The sequence below is a fragment of the Sciurus carolinensis genome, chromosome 5 (assembly GCF_902686445.1).
Source record: "Sciurus carolinensis chromosome 5, mSciCar1.2, whole genome shotgun sequence".
NCBI classification, from domain to species: Eukaryota; Metazoa; Chordata; class Mammalia; order Rodentia; family Sciuridae; genus Sciurus; species Sciurus carolinensis.
This window is the reverse complement of record NC_062217.1, coordinates 832,278-853,401: the sequence shown is the minus strand read 5'-3', so window position 1 is coordinate 853,401 and position 21,124 is coordinate 832,278. Positions and strand designations below refer to the sequence as shown.

The following is a 21,124-nucleotide window of genomic DNA, read 5'->3' as shown; positions in this document are numbered from 1 at the left end:
GGCGGCAGGTGTCTTGGCCGCGCGGGGACCCGTACCGCGCCTTCCGGCCGCCGTCGGGAAGCTCGCGTTCCCCGCAGCGGCCCGCGTCCTGCAGCGCGTCCCTGCGGCCGGCGCTGCGCCGCGCGGGTTGGCGGCTGCCCGGGAGCCTTCCGAGCCGCTCCCTGGCGTTTTGCCCGTGATTTTTGGAAGTAAGGTTTGCAAACTGATTTTGTTACTTTTAAAGTAGTGAGGTTCCATTTCTAAGTGGGAAAAAAATGACCAGAAGCACATTTTGCCGTTTGGATATTTCACTCGCACGTTTTTCTGACGTCATGACTTTAAGAATCAGGGTCCCGTAACCTGATACTTACTTTTTATGTGACAATAGATCATGCAATTATTTCTGCGAAAAGGCTTGAAGTTAACATTTTTGTCTGAGCTATACAAGTAAGGGCATTATAAAAATTATGGAAAGTACAAAAAAGAACATTTTAATCACCTATCCCACCACAAAAAGAAAAGTATAGGTTGAGCATCCCTAATCCAAAAATCTGAAGTTTTCCAAAATCCAAGTTGTTTTGAGTAGCAGCCTGCTGCCAGAAATGGAAAATGCCACACCTGCCCTCATGTTGACAGGCTGCAGTTAATATAAGGTCCAGATGAGCAGGGTGGCACCAATCTGTGGCAATCCTAGCAGCTTGGGAGGCTGAGGCAGGAGGATCACAAGTTGGAGGCCAGCCTGGAGCACTTAGCTCGACTGGTAGCAACTTAGCAACCCGTGGTCTTCACTGATTGGCTTTCTCTCCCTGTGTGTGGCCAACACGGAAGACTATGTCTCTAATAAACCTGCTTTTCAGGTGGCTGTGCAATTCTCTCCCCAGCAGCCTGTGGAGTTCCAGGTGCACACCCGTCTGTCTTTGATCTTAGCTGTTCTCCGAGGTGCAGTAGCCTTTCACTGTGCTTCTGATTTGCATTTCCCTACTGATGCTAAACATCTTTACATGTGTGTGTGTGTGTGTGTGGTGTTTGTTTTTTTGTTATTGGGTTGTTGTTGTTTTTTTTTTGCCATTCCACGCATCATCTTGATAAAGTGTCCCTTTAGATCCCTTGGTCATGTTTTGCTGGGTTGTTTCTTTGTTATTTCAAGTGTGGGTTCAGCATTCTCAGAATACAAGTCCCACAGCAGCCTTGCACAGGCTTCTTCCCAGCCTGAGGCTTGCCCACGATCCCCTTAGCTTATCCGCTAAAAGAGCAGTGGTTGTCGCGTTTGAAGTCCATCCTGCCAGCTTGTTCTCGTCTGGGCTGGGCTCTTAGATCTGAGGATACTCTGCCCTACTCTAAGACCATAGAGATTTCTCTTGTGGACACTTCCGTGTTTGGGTTTATGTTTGGGCTCACGGTCTGTGTTGCATGAATTTTTGTGTGTATTGTGAGGCTAAAGCCAAATGTGGCGTGTTCTGCAGGTGTCTGCTCTTGCTGGCGCTGCCTGTGGAAAGCTTGTCCTTGTCCCCTGAGTTGCCTTTGGTGCCTTGTCAGAAGCCTTTGTCTGTCAGGGAGTGGGCATGAAGACTGGGCAAGATGCAACTGGCTGTTGTGGGTCTTTGCATTTTGTGAATTTTAGTTATTTATTTTCAAATTTCCACCGAAAAGTTTGCTAAGATTTTGACTGAGGTAACGTGTAATCTATCGATCAGTGTGGCATCTTAAGAGAATTGGCATCTTAACTGTCAATCATAGGGATAGCATTTTGTGTATTCATAAAGTGTTTTTTCATTTCTCTCAGAAGTTCCTAGATTCAGTGCAGGACTTTCATCTTTTGTGAAATTTGTCCCTAATCATCTCACATTTTTGATAGTGTTACAAATAGCATTCTTAATGTTGGCTTCTGATTCTCTGATATAGAAATACCTTTGGGGTTTGTATTTGGTCTTGCTGCTTTGCTGGCCTCATGTACTTCTGCTGGACTTTCTGTACCTTTGTTGTGTGCACATACTTGTGTTGCCTGAGTGAGCCAGTTTTGCTTTCCTTTCTCTTCTGTGTCCCTGTTGTCTCCTCCCCTTGCCTCACTGCCCTGGGTGGAACCTGCAGAGGAGGGCGAGTGGCATGGGAGGGACAGCCTCCTGGTCTTGCTCTTGGTCTGGGTAACTTGCCCCTGGTGCCTGTGAGGGCCACGCTCCCAGATGAGGGGGTTCCTTCTCTTCCTAGTTTCCTGAAAGTTTTTCCCACATCTGTTGAGGGACGGTAGAATTTGTTTCTTAACTTGCTAATTACGTTAGTTAACTTTTTCCAAATATACAGCCATTCTTGTCTAATTGGGTTGCACACTTAGTCTTAATGTGTTGTCTTTTTTTTTTACATGATGTAGGGTTCACTTTGCTACCTTCTTGTTAATGTTTGTGTCTCTATTCACAGGGATACTATGTGCTATTTTCTTGTTGTATCTTTGTCTGGTTTTGGTGTCAGAGTAATGCTGGCCTCATCTGTTAAATGTTCTCTCCCCTCTGCCTTCTGGGCATTTGTGCAGAATGCTCATCTCTTCCCCAGGCCCTGGAGCGGACCCCCTGGTGGAGGTGTCTTGACTTTTGATATAGTCAGTGCCTGAGTCTACCTGGCTGCTCCTGTTGCCTCTTTCTTCAGGACCCTGGTCTTCCATAGCATCTCCTTTGCTGATCCCCCACATTTCCTCTCTGCATTCAGTGTGCACCTTCCTGTATCTGCTATATCTCTGCTCGGCCTGGGACATGTGGGGCTTGGTTGTGATGGCCATTTCACTGTCCCTGCCTGCCTGCCCTGTCTTCCAGTCAATTCTGAGCTGGGTTGACTGGCTGGTGTTTCCCCCACCAAGTGTTTTCTTTTCCTCCTTTCACATCTGGTCATTTTCAATTGGATGGCAGACATGAATTCTAACTGGTGTGCTGGATATTTTTATATTCCTATAAATATTCTTGACCTTTGTTCTGGACACAGTTAAATTATTTTGGAAGCTGGTCTTTCTGAGTCTGGCTTCCAGGGTTTGTCGCTTGGCCAGAGCAGTGTTGTATTGGGGCCGATTCTCCAGCCCTGCGGCCAGGCCTTCTCAATACCCTGCTGTGGCTTATTGTCCGGCTGGTGGGAAGCCGCTTTCCCAGGGCTGCTGCCTGCATCTTCTGGACAGTTTTCCACAAGGCCAGACCCCAGCCACTACTCAGGGCCCCTGGAGATCTCCTTGCTCATCTCCAGGTCTCTGATCACACCTCTCCCCTCAGGGCCCTCATCTCGTGGGCTCACTGGGGCCTACCACGGCCTCGGAGCTCCTGAGCAGGAAGCAGAGCAGTGGGAGCCGTCCACCTCTCAGGCCCTGTGTTCCGTGGCCCAGAGTCCAGTGCTTTGTGTTCTCTTCCTTTTATTCCAGTAGAAGTGCTGATCCAGTCACGTGCTTCCGGCCAAGTGACTGCTTTCACTTATTGCATCTTAGTCAAAAGCAAGAATCCCACCAAGTATCCAAGCACACATAGACTTTGGTTTAATAAAATACCACATCTTCCAGCTGGGGCTGCTGCTTCTGTCCAGGGCTGGTCATCTGGTCTGGGTTGCCCTGGTGTTTTCTCCTCACACCATGGAAGTCCTCTGTGGTGCCTCCTGAGCAGTGAAGTCTCATAAAACAGTCACTACAGAGAGCGTCGTGAGTGGCATCTCCAGGTGTCCTGGGGGTTGGTCTTGAAGCCCGAGGACTGGGAATGCGTACCCCAAAACATCACCACCAGACGCCCTCCCATTGCAGCGTGTCCACAGTTCACCAGGCTCACGCGGGGACCTGTGGCCACTGCTGGCGTCGTCTCCTCTGCAGAAGAGCACTGCCCCTGGTGCTCGAAACAACTCCCAACTTTGGCTTAGGTGGCAGTCTCTCTCTTGCCAGGAAATCTTTGTGTGTAAATTCCAATTCTCACCAGTTTGAAAGGTTTTGGTTTTGTGCATTGCTGGGTCTCCCTGCAGAGGTTTCCCAACTGCCCGAGCTCAACAGAGACACGAGCCTGCAGCTGAGGCCCTGTCTCTGTGGCTGCTCTGTTTCTGCCTGGTGGAGGAAGGACAGGAGACGGTCTCACGTCACCCGTCCGTGTCCTTGGCATGCGAGAGCCTTTGAAGGCCTGGATCTTTTCCCTTTGCTTCTAAAGACCCTGCTGAAGAAGGCGCGTGGGATACTGCAGACTGCGCTCCCAAAGCTGAGGGAGGTCAGCCAAGGGCTGGTTCCGACTGGACACGAGCCTTCAGGACAGCTCTCAGTGAAGCACTGCAAAGACTGGCATGAAAAGGCCCAGAGCATGGTGGACAGATGGACACATTACCTGATGGGCCCATCTGAGACAAACACATTAATAAAGAGCACGTTCACTTTTAGGTTAATATAAAACAAAGGAGAACGGACCATCTCCAATACCTCAGACCTAGCGGAAAGGATGTCATAACCAGCCGGTCTGCGCTCAGGCTCCTCCCCGTGCTGGAAGCTCATGGGCCATGCGGGCACCACACTGGCAGGCGCACTGGAGACCCTGGAGTTGAGTCCATCCTTCACTCTGGCGTGTTCACCGATTCCTCCAGGCACAGCCGTCCCCTGGGCCGTCCCCTGAGTAGTGTGCAGGCGTGGGTCCACCAGAAGCCGGCTGTGCGGTGGAGGGTGTGGGGCTTGCTCCAGCTCAGCCCAGCTGTGACGTGGGGTCTGTTTGTCATCGTGCCTCATCCATGGAGACTTCTAGCTGTAGTAGCGTCCCCCTGCTCTGCCCTCAGCTTCCCTGATGGTGTCCACATGAAAGCCCTGTGTCCTCCAGAACTGGCATGCCCAGAGGTGGACACTGTGGAGCCCACTGCCCTGCAGCTCACTGCTCCCACTCTGACCCCCACCTGGAACTGAGTGCCAGTCCAGGGAGGCGCTTCGTTTCTGTGGCAGTGGACACGGGGGATGTCTAGGCAGCAGGAAGGCAGCATGTGGTGCCACATTCTGCTCGTCACAGCCGGTGCTCAGGAGATGCTGTGGGGAGAGGGATTTTCCTGCTGGACAGGAGAGCCACTGCATGCAGCCTCACATTGAGTCCTGCTTCTGGGTTGGTTCTTCAAGATGCCAGCAGCCACAGCACACCAACCCAAAGCACCCACCAGAGCAGGTGGCGCCTACGTCACGAGAAGGCCTTTGGAAGTCACAGTCTGAGAAAATCAGAAGTCTCCTGCAGAGGGCAGACTCCTGCGCTGTGCTACACAGGGGTACAGTGCAGGAGTCTTCCAGGATCTCTGCCAGCCAGGGTGATGAGCAGGAGAGACAGGCCAGCTGTACAGGAAGACTGGGTCATGACTCAGCACCCCAGCAACCTCTGCTCCCTCGGGGTCTGGCTGCACCTTGAGAGGCCCCCAGATTCTCAGTGGTAAAGTCAGTAAGTCCCAGCATGCCTCGTGTGGGTAGTGTGTGTCGAGTTGGTTTAAAATCTGGTGGTGACATCGTGTCCCAGTGGGGACAGGTGTCAGGAACCTGGCTCCAGTCAGGAGTTGGGCACCCAGAAGTCAGTCCTGTCCAGTAGCTTTTTGTGAAGGACACGCTACGCAGCCTGTCTGGGTCCTCGTGTGTTAGGTCGTTGCAGTTTGTGGTGGCTGTGTTTGTGGGAACCCCTGGTGACTGGCACTGGAGCAGAGCTTGCCAGCAGCCATGGGGTTCTCAGGAAGAAGGTGATGGGAGACCTTGGCTTGAGTCACAGACATGGTGCGAAAAGTGCAGACTGAGGACGGGGAAGGGCAACAAGCAGCAGGAGTCGCGATGGATGGGAATCCGTATTTCTACCCTAAGACAGACCATAGGGGAAAGAAAATGTTCGGACTTTTTGTTCTTTGATGGTAAATCTGCTTAAAAGAACAGATTCTGATGTTTAATTGTCACCCTGTGGTGGTTCTTATCTTACATGGTGGTGATCGCTGACTTAACATGATTAGTACTGTGTCCCACAGTACTAGTGTTAAGTGTTGGAATTAGCACTTAGCACTGCTACTGTATTTTTATGACCCTTTAACCTACCTTTTTTCCCAGGAGAATATTATATTTGAGTTAGATTATTTTTCTGTTATATCTCAATTCTTTATATCCTGTCTTTTTAAATGATTCAAAACTAGTTGGTAAAAAACAAAAATAAACACATTTCTCTTTATGATCTTTTACATTTGAGTTGAATGAGAGTCTGGATTTGTACAGGAGATACGAAGGAGGCTTTATTAGAACTGGTAAGAAGGTACAGACATAGCCAGGCGTGTAACCCTGGTGCTTTGGGAGGCTAAAGTAGGAGGAACACAAGTTCACCAGCTCAGCAATGTAGTGAGACCCTCAGCAACTTAGCAAGACCCTGTCTCGAATTTTAAAAAATGAAAAGGGCTGGGGATGTGGCTCAGTGGTTAAGCACCCATGCGTTCAATCCTTAGTATTGAAAAAAGGGGAAAAAATGTGTAAAAACAGTTTATTGGAAGTGAATAGAAATATTCTAAGAAAAAAATTTCTGCCTCAAAAAGTTGCATGTTTCTTCACTAAGCTAGAACTTGGTGAAGCACACGTCGCCTGCAGAGGCGTGAGCGAGGACCGCTGGGCCTGGCCTGTGTGGTCCAGGAGTCCTCCGGCTCCTCCAGGGCGAAGGGGACGGGCCCCTTGCTGCAGTGACACGGCGACCACACGGATGAAGCACACGCCGCAGGCCCCGGGATAGGTCCTCTGGGGACCACGCCTGCTGGGCGCCCTGGGAACTGCCGTGCGAGGGGAGCAGCAAGGGCGTGGGGCGCAGTGCTGGGGTCCCAGGACAGCGAGCTCACGGTGAGGCCCTGCATGGCCCTGGGCACCGAGGGACACTGCCCTGCGGGTGCCCCCGCAGCGTCTCGATTGAGTCGCCTTCCTGCCGGTGATGGACTGTTCCTTTGTTCAGGCCGTGGAGAATCTCTGCTCTCACAAAGCCTCTGCCACGCTCTACAAGCAGCTGCGCCAGGTCTGCGAGGACCACGTCCAGGCTCAGATCCTTCCATTTAGAGAATATCCTTTTGTGGCTCATGAAGCATCTGTTCCATACCTGAGTCTTTAAAGCTGGATCGGTAGGGTAAAGAGCTAGTGCGTATCCTTAACGTCAGAACCACAGCTCTCAAGTGCTCTTTTACATAGAGAACAGAAAGCTTATGTTTGCTTTGTGCTCGTATTTAATACCATTATTTTATTTATTTATTATGTGGTGCTGAGGATTGCACCCAGTGCTTCACATGTGCTAGGCAGGTGCTTTGCCACTGAGCTACAATCCCAGCCTTTGTGCTCAGATGGTTTTTTAAGATGTGGATAGACCTTTATTTTCTTCAGTTATTTATATTCTGTGCTGAGAATCGAGCCCAGTGCCTCACACATGCTAGGCAAGTGCTGTACCACTGAGCCACAGCCCCAGCCCCTTGTGCTTAGATTTTTAAGTGAAATTTTATCTTCTGCTTTACTGGTAGGAATGAAAAGCAGTTTAGGGTCTGTTTATTGTGCCTGGTAAAAGATTTAGAAAGTTCTGGAAGCATCTCAGTGTTAATTCTGTCCTTGGTTCTAGTAAAAACCATCTGTACTGGTTTCCTGAATGTGTAGCAAATCCTGGGACAGATGCCACAGCTCAGATGCCCGGTCCTGCTCCCAGTGTCTGTCAGGAGTCCGTGGCTCAGAGGTTTCTCTGCTCAGTCTTAAGGCCGAAATGCAGGTGTCAGCAAGGTGCAGAATTCAGTCCTGTCTGAACAAGGCCCTGCTTTCTTCCTGGCGTTGGCCGGCACTCCCAGCTCCAGGCTGCCTCTCAGGATGACTGTGTGCTGCCTCTGGTCTGCCAAGACTGCACCTCGCACACAGTCCATGGAGGGATGGCGCCTGTGGCTCTCAAGTCAAGGGGAGGGTGCCACCAGGCACGTGCTGGGGACAGCGAGGGCGTCTTGGGATTTGCTGTCCCCCATCTGTGACTCATGTCTATGAGGAGACTGAGACTCTTTGACCTGCCTCAGCACGGTCCCCAGCCCCTCTCCCTGCCACAGCCACTGGTCTCCCTTGACTGCGTTAGAAGGCAGATTCAGTCATTGCAGAGGACTGTCCTTCCTGGCCCCCATCTTCACGTGGAGAAGGAGGTGTCTGGGACCTGCCAGCTTCTCAGTTCTTCTGACTCAGGATTCTTTCTCCCCTTCGCCCCCATCTTGAGTAGGTTGGGGCCACCTCAGGGCAGCCACAGTTGGTGGCGTTGGATGTGGATATTGAGGCTGTGAAGTGCAGGGCAAGGTGCTTCCACTCAGGCAGGGTCTGCATGGCTGCCAACATGGGTGTGTGAGATCCCCTCCACCAAACTTTGTGACAGAGCTCTGTGCTGCTGACTGTGAGGACGTGCAGGACGAGGTGGCCACATGCCTTTGGGAACCTGCCAGTGCCCACTTATCTCAGGACACCCCTGGGGGCGCTGGTCGGCCTTATGAGCAGCTGCTGTCACGTCAGTCTGCTGGAGCTGCTTCCCCTAATCTCAGTTGGCTTGAAAACTGCTTTTTGATTACCTGCTCAGATTACCCCTGCCAGTGAATCCTGCCCTGTGATTGACTAAAGTGTTCATTGATTCAGTGATCAGCAAGTGCTTGCTTCCGGCCTCATGTACTCATACTGGAAAGCAGAAAAGTGACTGCCCTGCCTGATGCCCACTGTCCAGGGGCCACAGACCTGTGGTAGAGCCAGGGGCCAATATTTCCTCTGGTGCTGTGACAAAACCATGATTGTGAAACTCACCACTGTTTCCATAGAAGAGGACAGAAGACACTCACATGCAGTATCCTCCTTAGATGTGTGGCACCTCGGGGTCAGACGTGTTCAGCCTTGGGCGTCAGGACAGGCACTGGGCAGTGCCCCTGGACAGCAGGATCTCTCGGACAGAATGAGGCAGAGTGCGGAGGTGTTCCTGGGGACCTTGAGCAGTTTGCATGCCTAGAACTGGTGGGCTGATGGGGCCCAGGAGATCCTAGACGGGACCAGGGACTGGTAATGCACCGAAGGAGCTGGACTTAAATCTGTGAGCAACCAACAGTTCTTACAGATTTTCCAAGAACCCAAGAGAGCCAGGCATGGTGACGCAAATCTGCAGTTCCAGCAACTTGGGAGGCTGAGGCAGGAGGGTCTTAAGTTCAAGGACTGGGGATGCAGCTCAGTAGTAGAGTGCCCCTGGGTCCAATCCCTAGGAACACACACACACACACACACACACACACACACACACACACAGGATCCAACTGTCCTGTGAGGATCACTTTGTCAGAATAAAGATAAAGTAGAACACAGGGGCCAGTTGTGGGCTGGGGGCGCCGTGCAGCCATGCACGACCTGCCGGGCATCTGGCAAGGCCTGGGAAAGGTCTGAATAGAGTGGGATTCTGTCCCTTGGAACTCGCCTTCCTCCAGGGTGACAGATGCATGAATATCGGCTTTCCTGCCACAGAGTCCTTGAACTCTGCAGCCAGCATGCCTGGTGGCAGCACTGAGGGTGGGTGACCTTGGTGCCCTGTGAGGGCGGAGGTGAAGGTGGCAGGCACCTGTGCAGAGGCCTGGCAGGGAGGACAAGAGTACCCAGCAGAAGTTCGGAGTGGCTGCTGCAGGCCCGACTCCAAAGGGGCAGCCAAGGAGGCGACACCAAGGTAGGGACCCCCAAAGCCAGGACTTCGCCCTGCGGTGGGGGATCTGCTGCTCAGGGCAGGCAGACTGGGGTGGGCCTTGTTGGGAGGACATCAGAGTGCCTGGCATGTGTGCCCGGCTGTTCCTGGACAGGAGTGGGCAGCAGGACCATGTGTCGGGTGACTGTCCTCTTGCAGTGGAGAAATCAGGAAAACCTTGGAGAGGCTTTCCCGTTCAGAGGGAGGGGGCCAACTGGCAAGAAGAGAGAAACAAGAAGGCCAGGGCGCTTGGGTGGAGCTCAGTGCAGGGCAGACCCAGAATGCTCGGGATCTCCGTCCGGAGCCCGGCGCTCTGTGTGTGGAGCTCAGCTCAGACCTGGTTGAGAGGGAGACCATGTCTGCTGTAGAAAGGAAGCCAATGTTCACTGCAGCCAGAAGAGGCCCATCGCTGCCTCCTCTCAGCTGCCAGCTCCCGGCGCTATTAATAGCCATTGTCCCTCCATGTGCAGGGGTGTCCCAGCAGCAGAGCTGCGTCCAGTGAATGCCCTTTGCTGGGTGGGGCTGTGGTCCAGCCACCCTGACTGTGGCCCTGTGGCTTGGTTCAACTGGCAGGGCCTGAACATACCAGTGAAGCAAGGGAAGGAGGGCTCGGGAACTGGAGGGTTGAGGATGGCGTGGCCCAGGGTGTGCAGGCTGTGCCTGGGTCAATTCAGGTGAGTGAGCCATGCACATGGCTTGGGAGTGGTGCCCTTGGTCCCTTGGGGCTGCTGTCACACGGTCCCTTGAACCGGGTGGCCATAAACCACAGGCGCAAGGCCGGAGTCGACGTCCAGGCACCCAGGTTGGCCTTTGGTTGAGGGCACCTCCTCGCAGCGCACCCATGCAGAGGGGCAGGCAGCTCCTGGAAGTCTTGCCGCCTTGTGCCTGGGGTTTCGGCTTGTGGGTGTGGGGGAAGCACAGAGCCCGGCCTGGAGCGGCAGGCGTGGTACTGCAGAGGCGCCTGGGTGGAGCTGGGCCACGGTGCTCAGGGCCGTGCCTCGAAGGTTTCCTTAGCAGCTCTCACAGATGCGCTCGACAGCCTCGTGTTCCTGAAGAAGATCAACGCCTGCTGGCAGGATCACTGCAGACAGATGGTGAGTGTGGGCTTCCCTCCTGGTCGGGAAGGCAGCAGCCAGCCGGGACCCCACCCTCACCGGAGGATTCCCCGAGGGGCGGCCGTCTGCTGGCTGTGGCTGCTCTGGCTCCGTGCCTCTCTTCTTAGCCAGGGGACAGTCTTAGCAGCCTGACTGTCAGTCGGGACCCAAGTGAGAGGAGAGGGGTCTCCGCAGCAGTGAGGCGTCTGCTGGTCTGGGCATGGGCGCCCTTCGCGGCCGTACTGCCTCTGCCCTGGCTTACTTGAGTCAGACCGCGCAGGCACCTAGGAGCCGCGGGCAGTGGAACAAGAGCTGGCTTAGAAGACCCAGTGGGTCCCCTAGTCTAAAGGGCTGTGTCACGCCAGCGGAAGCGACCGGGTTTGAGGCCCTTCACAGTCCCTGCCGTCAGGGTGTGGTAGTGAGAGCTTGTCAAGCACGGCAGAAAAGCTGACTCCAGCAGGCGAGGCCGTGGCAGGAGCGTCTTTCCATCCAGAGGCGATGGAGCTTCACAGTGGCGCGTGTGGCGGCGTCCAAGAGGCCTGCTCTGGAGGGACAACTGCCCTTCTGGTCCCCAGATCATGGTCAGAGGCATCTTCCTGTTCTTGGACCGCACCTACGTCCTGCAGAACTCCCTGCTGCCCTCCATCTGGTGAGTGTGACCAGCCACAGTGCAGGTGCAGCACAGGGCAGCTGGGTCCTCACGGCAGAGCGGGTGAGGCGAGGGGTCCTGGATGCGCAGTGAGGGCACCAGGGTGCTGGGCTGGGGTCATGACGCCCTGGGCCTTCCTCGGGTCCTCTGCACAGCCCGGCCTGTGTGGGGTGAAGACCCAGGACCTGGCCTCTCCCTCTGGCTGCCTGCATTTGAGGCTGAGCTGAGCTGCTTTTCAGCTGAAACTGAAGACTGCTAGCCAGGGCCTGATACCCAAGGCCCCTTGGGCCCGCCTGCCCCTGACGACCCTGGCTTCTTGGGTGCAGGCCTGTCCCTTCTGCCTCTGCCTCCCATCCTCTGCCTCCCTGCAGGGGCTGGGTAAGGTGGGAGCTCCCCCGATGCTGCTCGGGGTCCCCGAGGGCCCAAGAGCCCTCCCCTCGGCTTCCCTAACAGTGGCTAGCTTGAAGTGGAGGCCTGTCTAACGACGTCCCGTCTCCAAGTCATCTTGTTCTCGGTTGCTGTGGCTCATTGCTTTCCCACCTAAAATAAAGCACAGTCGCACTCTGCTGTCCTTCACCCGTGAGGTGCTCGCTCCTCCTCCATCCTTCCTCCCGAGGTGGTGTGGCCCCCTGGCTTCCTCCCTCGGAGCCTGCTGTTGCATTCCACGTAACTGGGGCTCTTCCTTCCCAGGTGCTGCCCCTCCTTGTCACCATTCCCTGTTACCCTTTACTCCTGGCTGCTTTTGGCCCCACGTCTCGCACTGGACGTCCACGTGGGCCCTGTACACAAGACAGGATGAGGCAGTAGAAATGATCACAGCACAGTACAGGGTGTCTCTGCCCCCCGGAACTGAGAGGGAGGGCACCCAGTGCTCCCGGCACGACCATTACCATCCCCGTTTTTTAGACACTAAGACAGAGATGAAGTCACCTGCTCTGAGTTGTCAGGATCCCAAGCTGGACTCGTGTTTGGCAGCAGCTTATAGCATAACTCGTCAGGTGAACTGTAAGCATCACCTGTGGTATAAAGCGGGCTCACCACCCCCAGTCCACTGCACGGGCCAGCAAAGCTGAAGGAGAGGCTGAGTGGCCAGAGGACCCATTCCTGGTGCCTGAGGCAGCACCGCAGCAGGAGGGCCAGCTGATGGCAGCCTGGGCCTGAGCTTTGAAGTGGGGGCCAGGGTGGGTGGTGCCTGCCACTGAGACGGCAGAAGAAGGGAAGTAGGGCGTCCAGCAGATCGGGCACGTCAGGAGCCTGGTGGTCCGGCCTGCATGGCTGCCCACAGCCTCTGACCTGGGGCTGTCAGGGGTCTGCAGTGGGAGCACCAGCAGCCTGTCTGCAGCACCTCCAGAGCAGCAGCTCACACTGGTCCCCTGTCACCGTAAAGGACAGGTACAGAGAGGTCGAGTTCCTGCCCCAGTTCCCTGTTACCCAGCCAAGTAGCAGAGCTAAGATTGACACCTAGTGGCTGGGCCTGCCTGCTGCCCTTCACTGCTCCAGCCAAGGTGAATGGCTCATCTCCCATGCACAGACCACCACTGGCTTCCAGACCTCGTGTCCACCACAGCACCGTACACCCCCGTGCTCATACGCAGCCCCAGTGCTGCCCCCGAGGTGCCAGCTGGGGTGCACAGCCGGAGCCCAGCAGCTGAGTTCATCCCCTCTTTTTTGTGGGGTTCAGCAATTAGGGACCCACTGGAGTTCTGAAGCACAGTGCAGATTTGTGTCAGGGTCTGGGTGGTCACCTGGTGGCTTCGTCACCTGCCCCAGATGCAGGCTTTGAGCTAAGGATGCATGACTTTCAGATCTGCTCTTGGAAAGGACCCACCCAGCCCCGGGGCCCCAGTGCCTGGAGAGGGAGCTCGGGCCGGCAGAGGGAAAAGGATAGGCCCCAGGAGGAGGGGGTGAGGTGAGCTGGGGCCAGGAGTGTGCTGGGCAGTGGGCAGTTTGGACAGTCAGCTGCAGGCATAAGCTGGGCTCATACCTCTTGGGGTGGTCAGCCTGACCTGTCCAGGACAATGAGCATCCTGTAGGGAAGGAGACAAGGCGTACTGGACTGACCAGAAATAGACGGTTTTAGGTGTGGGGGCTAGTGAAGAGCAACCCTGAATGAGGCACATGGCACAGCTGGAGGGTCTGAGGCACGAAGTTCGGTGTGTCTTCACCGTTGTCCAGGGACATGGGATTGGAGCTTTTCAGAAACCACATCATCAGTGACAAGATGGTTCAGAGTAAGACCATCGACGGGATCCTCCTACTGATCGAACGGGAGCGCAGTGGTGAAGCCGTGGACAGGAGCCTGCTGCGCAGCCTGCTGGGCATGCTCTCAGACCTTCAGGTGAGCCTGCTGGTGAGGAAACGGGGAGGTCTTTAAGGCTGAGGAGGGTGTGGCACTCAGTCTGGCCATTCACCAGGAGCTGCAGGAGGAAAGACTGATAGATGTGACCATGTTAAAATGATGATTTTCATAGGAAATGTACCATAAACATAAAACCAGGTGACAAAACTGGAAATAAATATCAGTACACTCTAAAGGACAAACAAGTTATGCCATTTAATGGCTCAGCACCCTGCAGGTGCAGGGCCCAGGGTGCTGCCAGGGGAGCCCAGCAACAGGTGGTGCTGGCAGCTGGGCACAGGGCTGCCTCAGGAGGGGGGTCCTTAACCCTGGAGGCTTCTTCACTGAAATTGGTCAGTAACTGCTTGTTTCTTAGGTGTACAAAGATTCGTTTGAGCTGAAATTTTTGGAAGAAACTAATTGTTTATATGCTGCAGAAGGCCAAAGATTAATGCAAGAGAGAGAGGTGAGACCCTGGGCTGCATCTGAACTGCCTATCCTGGCTCTCCAGCTGTGCTCCTGGCTGGTGCTGGGGTTGGCTCCCCTCCCATCTGTAGGTCTTCCAAGTCTCCAGGAGCTCGGTCTGGCCAGAGTCCCCAGTGGTGAGCTTATTCCCACCCTAGTAAGGATCTAATTTCCTTCCCTTCACTTAGAAACTGTATTTTGCCCTCCTGCTACAGATGAAAAGCCCACAAGATGTTTTCTGAAATAGTAAAGAATCTCAAGCTTAATCAAGAGGAAAAAGTAAACCCTAAACAGAAAAGAAAACCCATCAAAGTTTTGTTTGGTTTTTTGGGGGAGGGTACCAGGGATGGAACTCAGGGGCACTTACCACTGAGCCACATCCCAGCCCTATTTTGTATTTAATTTAGAGACAGGGTCTCACTGAGCTGCTTAGTGCCTCGCCATTGCTGAGGTTGGCTTTGAACTCATGATCCTCCTGCCTGGGCCTCCCAAGCCACTGGGATCACAGATGTGCTGTGGGCCACCACACCCAGCCCCATTAAGTTTTTCATCTCTAGAAAATATTGGGGGAAAAAATTCCCCCAAAATCCTATGTAGCTGGTGGCTTGTTGACTGAGGCAGGAGGATGCTAAGTTCAGAACCAGCCTAAGCAACTTAGCAAGAGCCTCAGCAACTCAGTGAGACCCTATCTCGTAATAAAATAGTTTTAAAAAGGACTGGGTGCGTGGCTTACTTGTCAAGCTCCCCTGGGTTCGATCCCAGTACCAAAAAAAAACACCTGGTAGGAGCTTCCCAGATGCGAGAGCCCTAGAGGAGTCCACTGGGCCGACCTGGTCACCTACAGGGCTCAGCACAGACCTGGCTGGTCCCAGGCCTGGTTTTCCAGGGGTGCTTCGCTGAGAGCCAGGCACTGCTGTGCGGTCATGCGCAGGGTCCTCTGGCACCTTCTGGGCCTGGGGTTGTGGCAGGTCCAGTGCCCTCCCTCAGGTGCTGCCCTGCTGTCCATAGGCCTCAAGGAGGGAATGGCACTGGGCAGGGGAGACATGAGCCCAGCTCGGGCCTCCCGGGAGAAGGTTCAACCCCAGCTGACCCTCGTGCTCCCCAGCCCCCACGTGGTCAGCGTTTGTCTTTTTAATCTCATGAGGAAAGCAGGGTTTGGGTTCTTTGTGCGACTGATGTGTTCCACATTCCTCCGGAAGGTCCCCGAGTACCTTAACCACGTGAGTAAACGTCTGGAGGAGGAGGGAGACCGCGTGATCACATACCTGGACCACAGCACACAGTGAGTCTGCTCCTCGGCCACCTGCCTGGCAGTCAGGTCTGGCTGGCGCTGGTGTGGAAGGCACCTTGTGCCCTGCGTGCATCCCGCTCCTGGGGCACTTTGCTTCTGCTGGCCTCGCCGTGTGGTCACTCTGAGTGCCACGGGGAGCAGGTCCAGCCAAGGACTTAGCGGCAGCCCCCGCGGAACACGAGGCCCTGGCACTGCAACCTTTGTGGCGACCTCTTTGTGACTGCAGCTCACTGTGGGACGGTCACACTGACTCCTCGTTTCACGGTTTCTTTCCTGAGGCTGAGGGGTAGCGAGGGGGAGCAGGGAGTGGTGTGAGTGTCCCGGGAACCGCGGCAAGCTCCGGACAGGAAGCTGAATGTGGTGACAGGTGCAGAACTCAGCTCTGTGGTGGAGGCCAGGCAGGAGGAGGGGGCAGAGCCTGGAGCTGGGTGCACAGGGCTGCTTGGGACTGCCTGTGCAGCTGGTTCCTGGGGCAGGGGAGAGGGTCCCTCCGGGGGCCGGCAGAAGGGCCAACAGGCACCAAGCAAGTGCCTCTCTGCACTCCCTGTCCCCGGGCGTGTTGTGGAGGAGAGTACTGACCCCTCCATTCTCCACGGGGCTGCCGCAAGTTTTGCACAGATGGCACGTTAGGAAGTTTCCTCCCGACTCTGAGGTGAACGTACCTAAGGTCAGCAAGCCTTGAGATGCAGCACATGCTCTGATCTGAAAAGAACCGAAAATGAAACTGAGCTGTGGGTGATGGACAGGTTGTGGGAGATGGCTGTGTGTCCCGTGGACGAGGCGTCTTGCTTACTGAATTCCAGACCCTCCAGCGCCCACTCCACATGGCCCCTGTGCACTGCAGGCAGGGGGGTGGACATCCACAAAGCACAGAATCCCGTCCATTGGGAACAGGAGGACAGAAGTGGGTGTGGGTCTCAGGGCTGCCGCAGGAGACGAGGGAAGGGGTACAGGCCAGGTGGGGAGGTGCGGGAGAAGGCAGTCTGCACAGGAGAGCCACAGCCCGGGCTGCCACTTCTCAGGGACAGCGGCGTGCCCCCCAGGCCAGCCCAGAGCAGACCAGCCTGCCTACAGGCTCCGTGTACTGTTCAGGGAATGCCCACAGTGGGCAGTAATGTCCCGTGGTAGAAGGCAGAGCAGGAACTGCATCTGTAGCTGCCATCCAGCTAGACCATCTCCCTGGGTGCCCGCTCTCTGCCAGAGAGAGCCATTGAGCAGGTTGCATGTAGAATCTCGGGCCAGCTTGGTTGGCGTGAGAAGCTGGGCCATGGGCTGCCCTGAGCTGCTGTGGGGGGTGTCTGGCCTCACCTTGCGGCTGACCATTCTTCTGTTCCTGACGCCGCTCTCTGCTGCCTCTGCAGGAAACCACTGATAGCCTGTGTGGAGAAGCAGCTGCTGGGAGAACACTTGACAGCGATTCTGCAGAAAGGTAGATTCCACTGTGTGAGTGGATGCGCGTGCCGGCCTCCGCAGGAGCAGGCGGGGAGGCCTGGGGGAGGGCCCGGGACTGGCTCTCACAAGGCGGGCACAAGTCTGCAGCGAGCACGGCAGCTGGCAATGAAGGTGGAGAGAGCGGCGCCCAGCCAGCAAGCCCTCAGGCCAACAGGAAGTGCAGGGAGCCCACAGTGGCTGCTGCCCAGGAGCAGAGGCGCTCCCAGCGCGATGCCTGTGCTGGGCGTCCTGCACGTCCTGAGCCTGTGGTGGTCAAGTCTCGGCAGGTGTGCACGGCCGCCTCATTGAGTAGATGGCCAGAATGTGGTCCTCAGGGCAGAGGCTCAACCTCTCCTGTTCCTGAGGAAGAGAAGTGGGCTCTGCCATCTTCAGGGTTGCGCTCCCTCCCTGAAGCTCTCCCAGTGGCTGTGACCAGCAGCCTGGTCTTTCAGAGCCCCGGCACTTGGTCACTCTGCGACGTCCAGGTGTTTGGGGCTGCAGCTCTCCCATGCCAGTGTACCTGAGGCTCCATCTGGGGTGGCCTGGGTCCTGCCTAGACATGTTCTGACTTGGGCTCTGCTGTGTGGCTAGTAGTCCTGTCCCCAGTGTCCCCAGGTGCCAGCTGGGGAAAGCTGGAAGGGGACCGTTGACATCCCTGAGCATCTGAGGTCACAGGAGACTGTGCTGGGTGCAGTGACTTGGTCTCGAAGGACCCACAACACAGTCATGCCCACTCCACATTGACACTGGTGCCTGGGCCACACGGTTTCAATCGGAGGTGTTTTCTACCTACACCCAAGAAAACCTGCATAGCTGGAAAATTCTCGCATGCATGAGGACCTCATGTATTGTCCACCTAAAAACAAATGCATTCAAAAATTTTGTAACAGGTATTTTGTTGAAAAGGAGTCACTCTCTAAGAAAAGAAGACTTCAAGTAAATAGCAGAAAATTGTATTGTTTCAGTGTATACTTTGAGCAAAATGGTTGTAAGAAAATGGTGAATTATACGTGTAAAAGCTTATTCTGAATTTTTTTAGAAGCATTTAAAAAATAAAAAGCTACATTTTAAAATTTTCAATAGGACACTGTTTAGGTTTTCAGAAAGAAAAACTAGAAAACCATGGGTGAGGAGTTATGTGGAGAAGTGGTGGGAGCTAGGTACTCTAGCTGCACACAGCAGCTCGCTCACCACCTGTGCCATACAGGCCTACCTCCTGCCCGGGTGCAGGCCAGGTGCCAGGAGGCAGTGTCTAGAACATAGCTGCAAACAATAAAAGCCTAAAAATGCTATGTTAAATCTTCAGAGTAAGCCAGACACGGGGGCACACGCCTTAATTCCACTGACCTGAGAGGCTAAGGCAGGAGGATCTTGAGTTCAAAGCCAGCCTCAACAAAAGTGAGGTGCTAAGCAACTCAGTGAGACCTTCTCTCTAAATTAAATACAAAATAGGGCTAGGGATGTGACTCAGTGGTCGAGTGCTCCTGAGTTCAATCCCCGGTACCAAAAAAAGAAATCTTCCCAGTATTTGATGAGAAGTGTTTATCTCACAACTTACTACGTGAGAGTAAATTAATCAACCAGAAGATTTGCGCCTATCTCATAGCAAATGTTTTCCTACTAGGGACTAAGCCAGAAATGATTTGCCGCATGAATCCCCAGAAGGAACAGTTGGTGTAAATGGTTTGTGACTGTTGTACATTAGTGAAATGAGAGATTCAGCGACAGGAAGAAATAAATAACACGTCTCCCAGCGTGCTTGGGAAAGGAGGTCCACCTACCGAGGCCCGTCACAGTGTCTGGCGGGGCTAGCTTACCACGTAGAAGTAGGCAGCGCGTGCTGTGTGCCCTCACATTCCCATGATGTGGCCATGCCACCTTCTGGCAGGCCACAGGTGCCGGGTGCTGCCATAACCTGCCTGCATTTCTGCACCTAGGACTTGACCACCTGCTGGATGAGAACAGAGTGCCCGACCTCACGCAGATGTACCAGCTGTTCAGCCGGGTGAAGGGCGGGCAGCAGGCACTGCTGCAGCACTGGAGCGAGTACATCAAGGTGTGTGGCTGTCACGGGCTGCCTGTTCTGCCAGGTCACACGCAGCACGTGCTTTCTTAGGACAGCAGCACTGGGCGAGTTGCCCATGCCTGTGATCCCAGCAGCTGGGGGCGGCTGAGGCAGGAGGATGGCGAGTTTAAAGCCAGGCTCAGCAACAGCGAGGCTCCTAGCAGCTCAGTGAGACCTTGTCTCTAAATAAGATGCAAGATAGGGCTGGGGGCGTGGCCCAGTGGTCAAGTGCCCCTGAGCTCAATCCCCAGTCCCCGCGCCCCAAAAAAGACGACAGCAATAGTGGCGGCCAACACCAGGGCGGCGCGTGCAGCCTGGTGGCAGGACTTGCCGTTGGGCGCTGGTGGGGACCTTGGCTCGTCCCACTGCCACGGGCACAGCGCTGCTCCTCCGCACTGGGAGCACAGGTGGCGGGTGTGCTGCCGCGGCCTCCTGGGTATCCTGCCCCAGCTGCTATCAGGTGCCAGCTCGGGGCCTCGTCGCATCCCCAGGCTCTGCCCCCGGGTATTTGGCCATGTCTGTAGGCAGTTCTGGTGGCCCCTAGGGCGCTGCCTGACACTGATGTGGCACCTGGTTATTTTTGTAGACTTTCGGGACAGCGATTGTCATCAACCCTGAGAAGGACAAAGACATGGTGCAGGACCTGCTGGAGTTCAAGGACAGAGTGGACCACGTGGTGGAGGTGTGCTTCCAGAGGAATGAGCGCTTCGTCAACTTGATGAAGGAGTCCTTTGAGGCCTTCATCAACAGGAGGCCCAACAAGCCCGCTGAGCTCATCGGTAAGCTGAGAGTGAGGCCAGGCACTGGCCGATCTAGTTCTCAAGTGTTGGGGCTCCTGCGGGGGCTCATCGCGCCTCCTGGGGACACGGCGTGTGTGCTGTTCTGCACAGGGAAGCAAGGCCTCACTGGGGGAACCAGGAGGGCTGTTCCGGGCTGTCCTCCTGGGCTAGGCGCGGCCTCGCCCTCCTGGAAAGGTGGGCAGATGCTTGGCATGCGCGTGGTTGCGTCAGTCCGTGCCGTGTGACGCAGGCTTTCGTTACCGTTTACCTCTTTGACTGAGTATTGAGTAGGTGGCAGTATGGAGACCTCAAAGGGGACCCGTTTTGAATTTCCACTTTGCAGATGATTTCATGACATCAGAATCTTTTCAGATCTCAAAACTTATTAGCCAGTAAAAGTGTTTTCAATTCACAGCAGGTAAAAGGGTAAAGGGGCACCATAACACAGGGACTCAGAATCTGTGTTGGTTGCTGGTATAAAATGGAGCAGCACCCACCAGATGGTCGTCTGCTGGTGTGCACGTTCAGAGTGCTCCATGGGGAGAAGTCCTCTTATCCCTGCAGTGATGCTTGGGTTTAGCCTCTGGAAGCCCTGAGAGTTCTGTGAGAAGGTCGCCTCTGGCTTATTCTTGGCTCTTAAAGGGTTTTCTAGCTTCTGTGCAGTAGCAAGTCCAGGAACCCAATGGTTAATACTGGAGTCGGTTTTCTTCTTGATTTGGGGTTAGAAAAGGTATTTCAAGCTACTTCATGAAGGTTCCAGTCTTGACTTTGTTCAAGTTCTGGGAAGTGTTTGTTCTTGCATAACTGGAGATTGCCTGTCTCAGAAATTAGGTGTTTACCCTTTAGTGCAAGAGTGCTGTTTTGATGAGGTGCTGCCCGAGGGAGAGAGGGAGCCCAGTGCCCCTTCTCTCCTCCTCCCTCCCGCCCCCGAGTGAGACGCAGGTGCAGGTGGCCAGGCAAGCACTCTGCCTGAGCCACAACCCCTCGCGTTCCCAACTCTCGCACAGCTAAGCACGTGGACTCAAAGCTACGGGCAGGTAACAAGGAAGCCACAGATGAGGAGCTGGAGAGGATCCTGGACAAGATCATGATACTCTTCAGGTTCATCCACGGTGAGCGCTGGGGTGCTGGTGCCCCAGCTGAACTGAGGCCCCGGGCCAGGACGGCACTGACCTCGGCAGCCGTGGCGTGCATCCTGGCTGCTCTGACGTCCTGCGTGTTCTCACTGCTCATGCCTAGGCAAAGATGTCTTTGAAGCGTTTTATAAGAAAGATTTGGCAAAAAGACTCCTCGTTGGAAAAAGTGCCTCAGTTGATGCCGAAAAGTCGATGCTATCGAAGCTCAAGCATGGTGAGC

General features: G+C 54.8%; 1 protein-coding gene across 4 annotated transcripts in view; it reads left to right on the top strand.

The window, feature by feature from the left end:
• Cul4a (cullin 4A) overlaps window positions 1-21,124 on the top strand; it is a 32,849-nt gene that overhangs the window by 558 nt on the left and 11,167 nt on the right. Inside the window, exons 1-12 of one of the 4 annotated variants that reach the window (XM_047553551.1) lie at window positions 4,379-5,378; window positions 6,900-7,003; window positions 10,681-10,750; window positions 11,326-11,399; window positions 13,575-13,737; window positions 14,114-14,203; window positions 15,402-15,484; window positions 16,855-16,922; window positions 18,862-18,980; window positions 19,576-19,768; window positions 20,776-20,880; window positions 21,008-21,118. In XM_047553551.1, the coding sequence (XP_047409507.1) occupies window positions 10,748-10,750; window positions 11,326-11,399; window positions 13,575-13,737; window positions 14,114-14,203; window positions 15,402-15,484; window positions 16,855-16,922; window positions 18,862-18,980; window positions 19,576-19,768; window positions 20,776-20,880; window positions 21,008-21,118 (1,009 nt within the window). In that variant the 5' untranslated portion in view covers window positions 4,379-5,378; window positions 6,900-7,003; window positions 10,681-10,747. Of the gene's footprint in view, window positions 1-4,378; window positions 5,379-6,899; window positions 7,004-8,583; window positions 8,784-9,531; window positions 9,642-10,229; window positions 10,331-10,660; window positions 10,751-11,325; window positions 11,400-13,574; window positions 13,738-14,113; window positions 14,204-15,401; window positions 15,485-16,854; window positions 16,923-18,861; window positions 18,981-19,575; window positions 19,769-20,775; window positions 20,881-21,007; window positions 21,119-21,124 lie in introns of those variants that run through there. The other 3 variants (XM_047553554.1, XM_047553550.1, XM_047553553.1) reach the window with 3 other exon arrangements.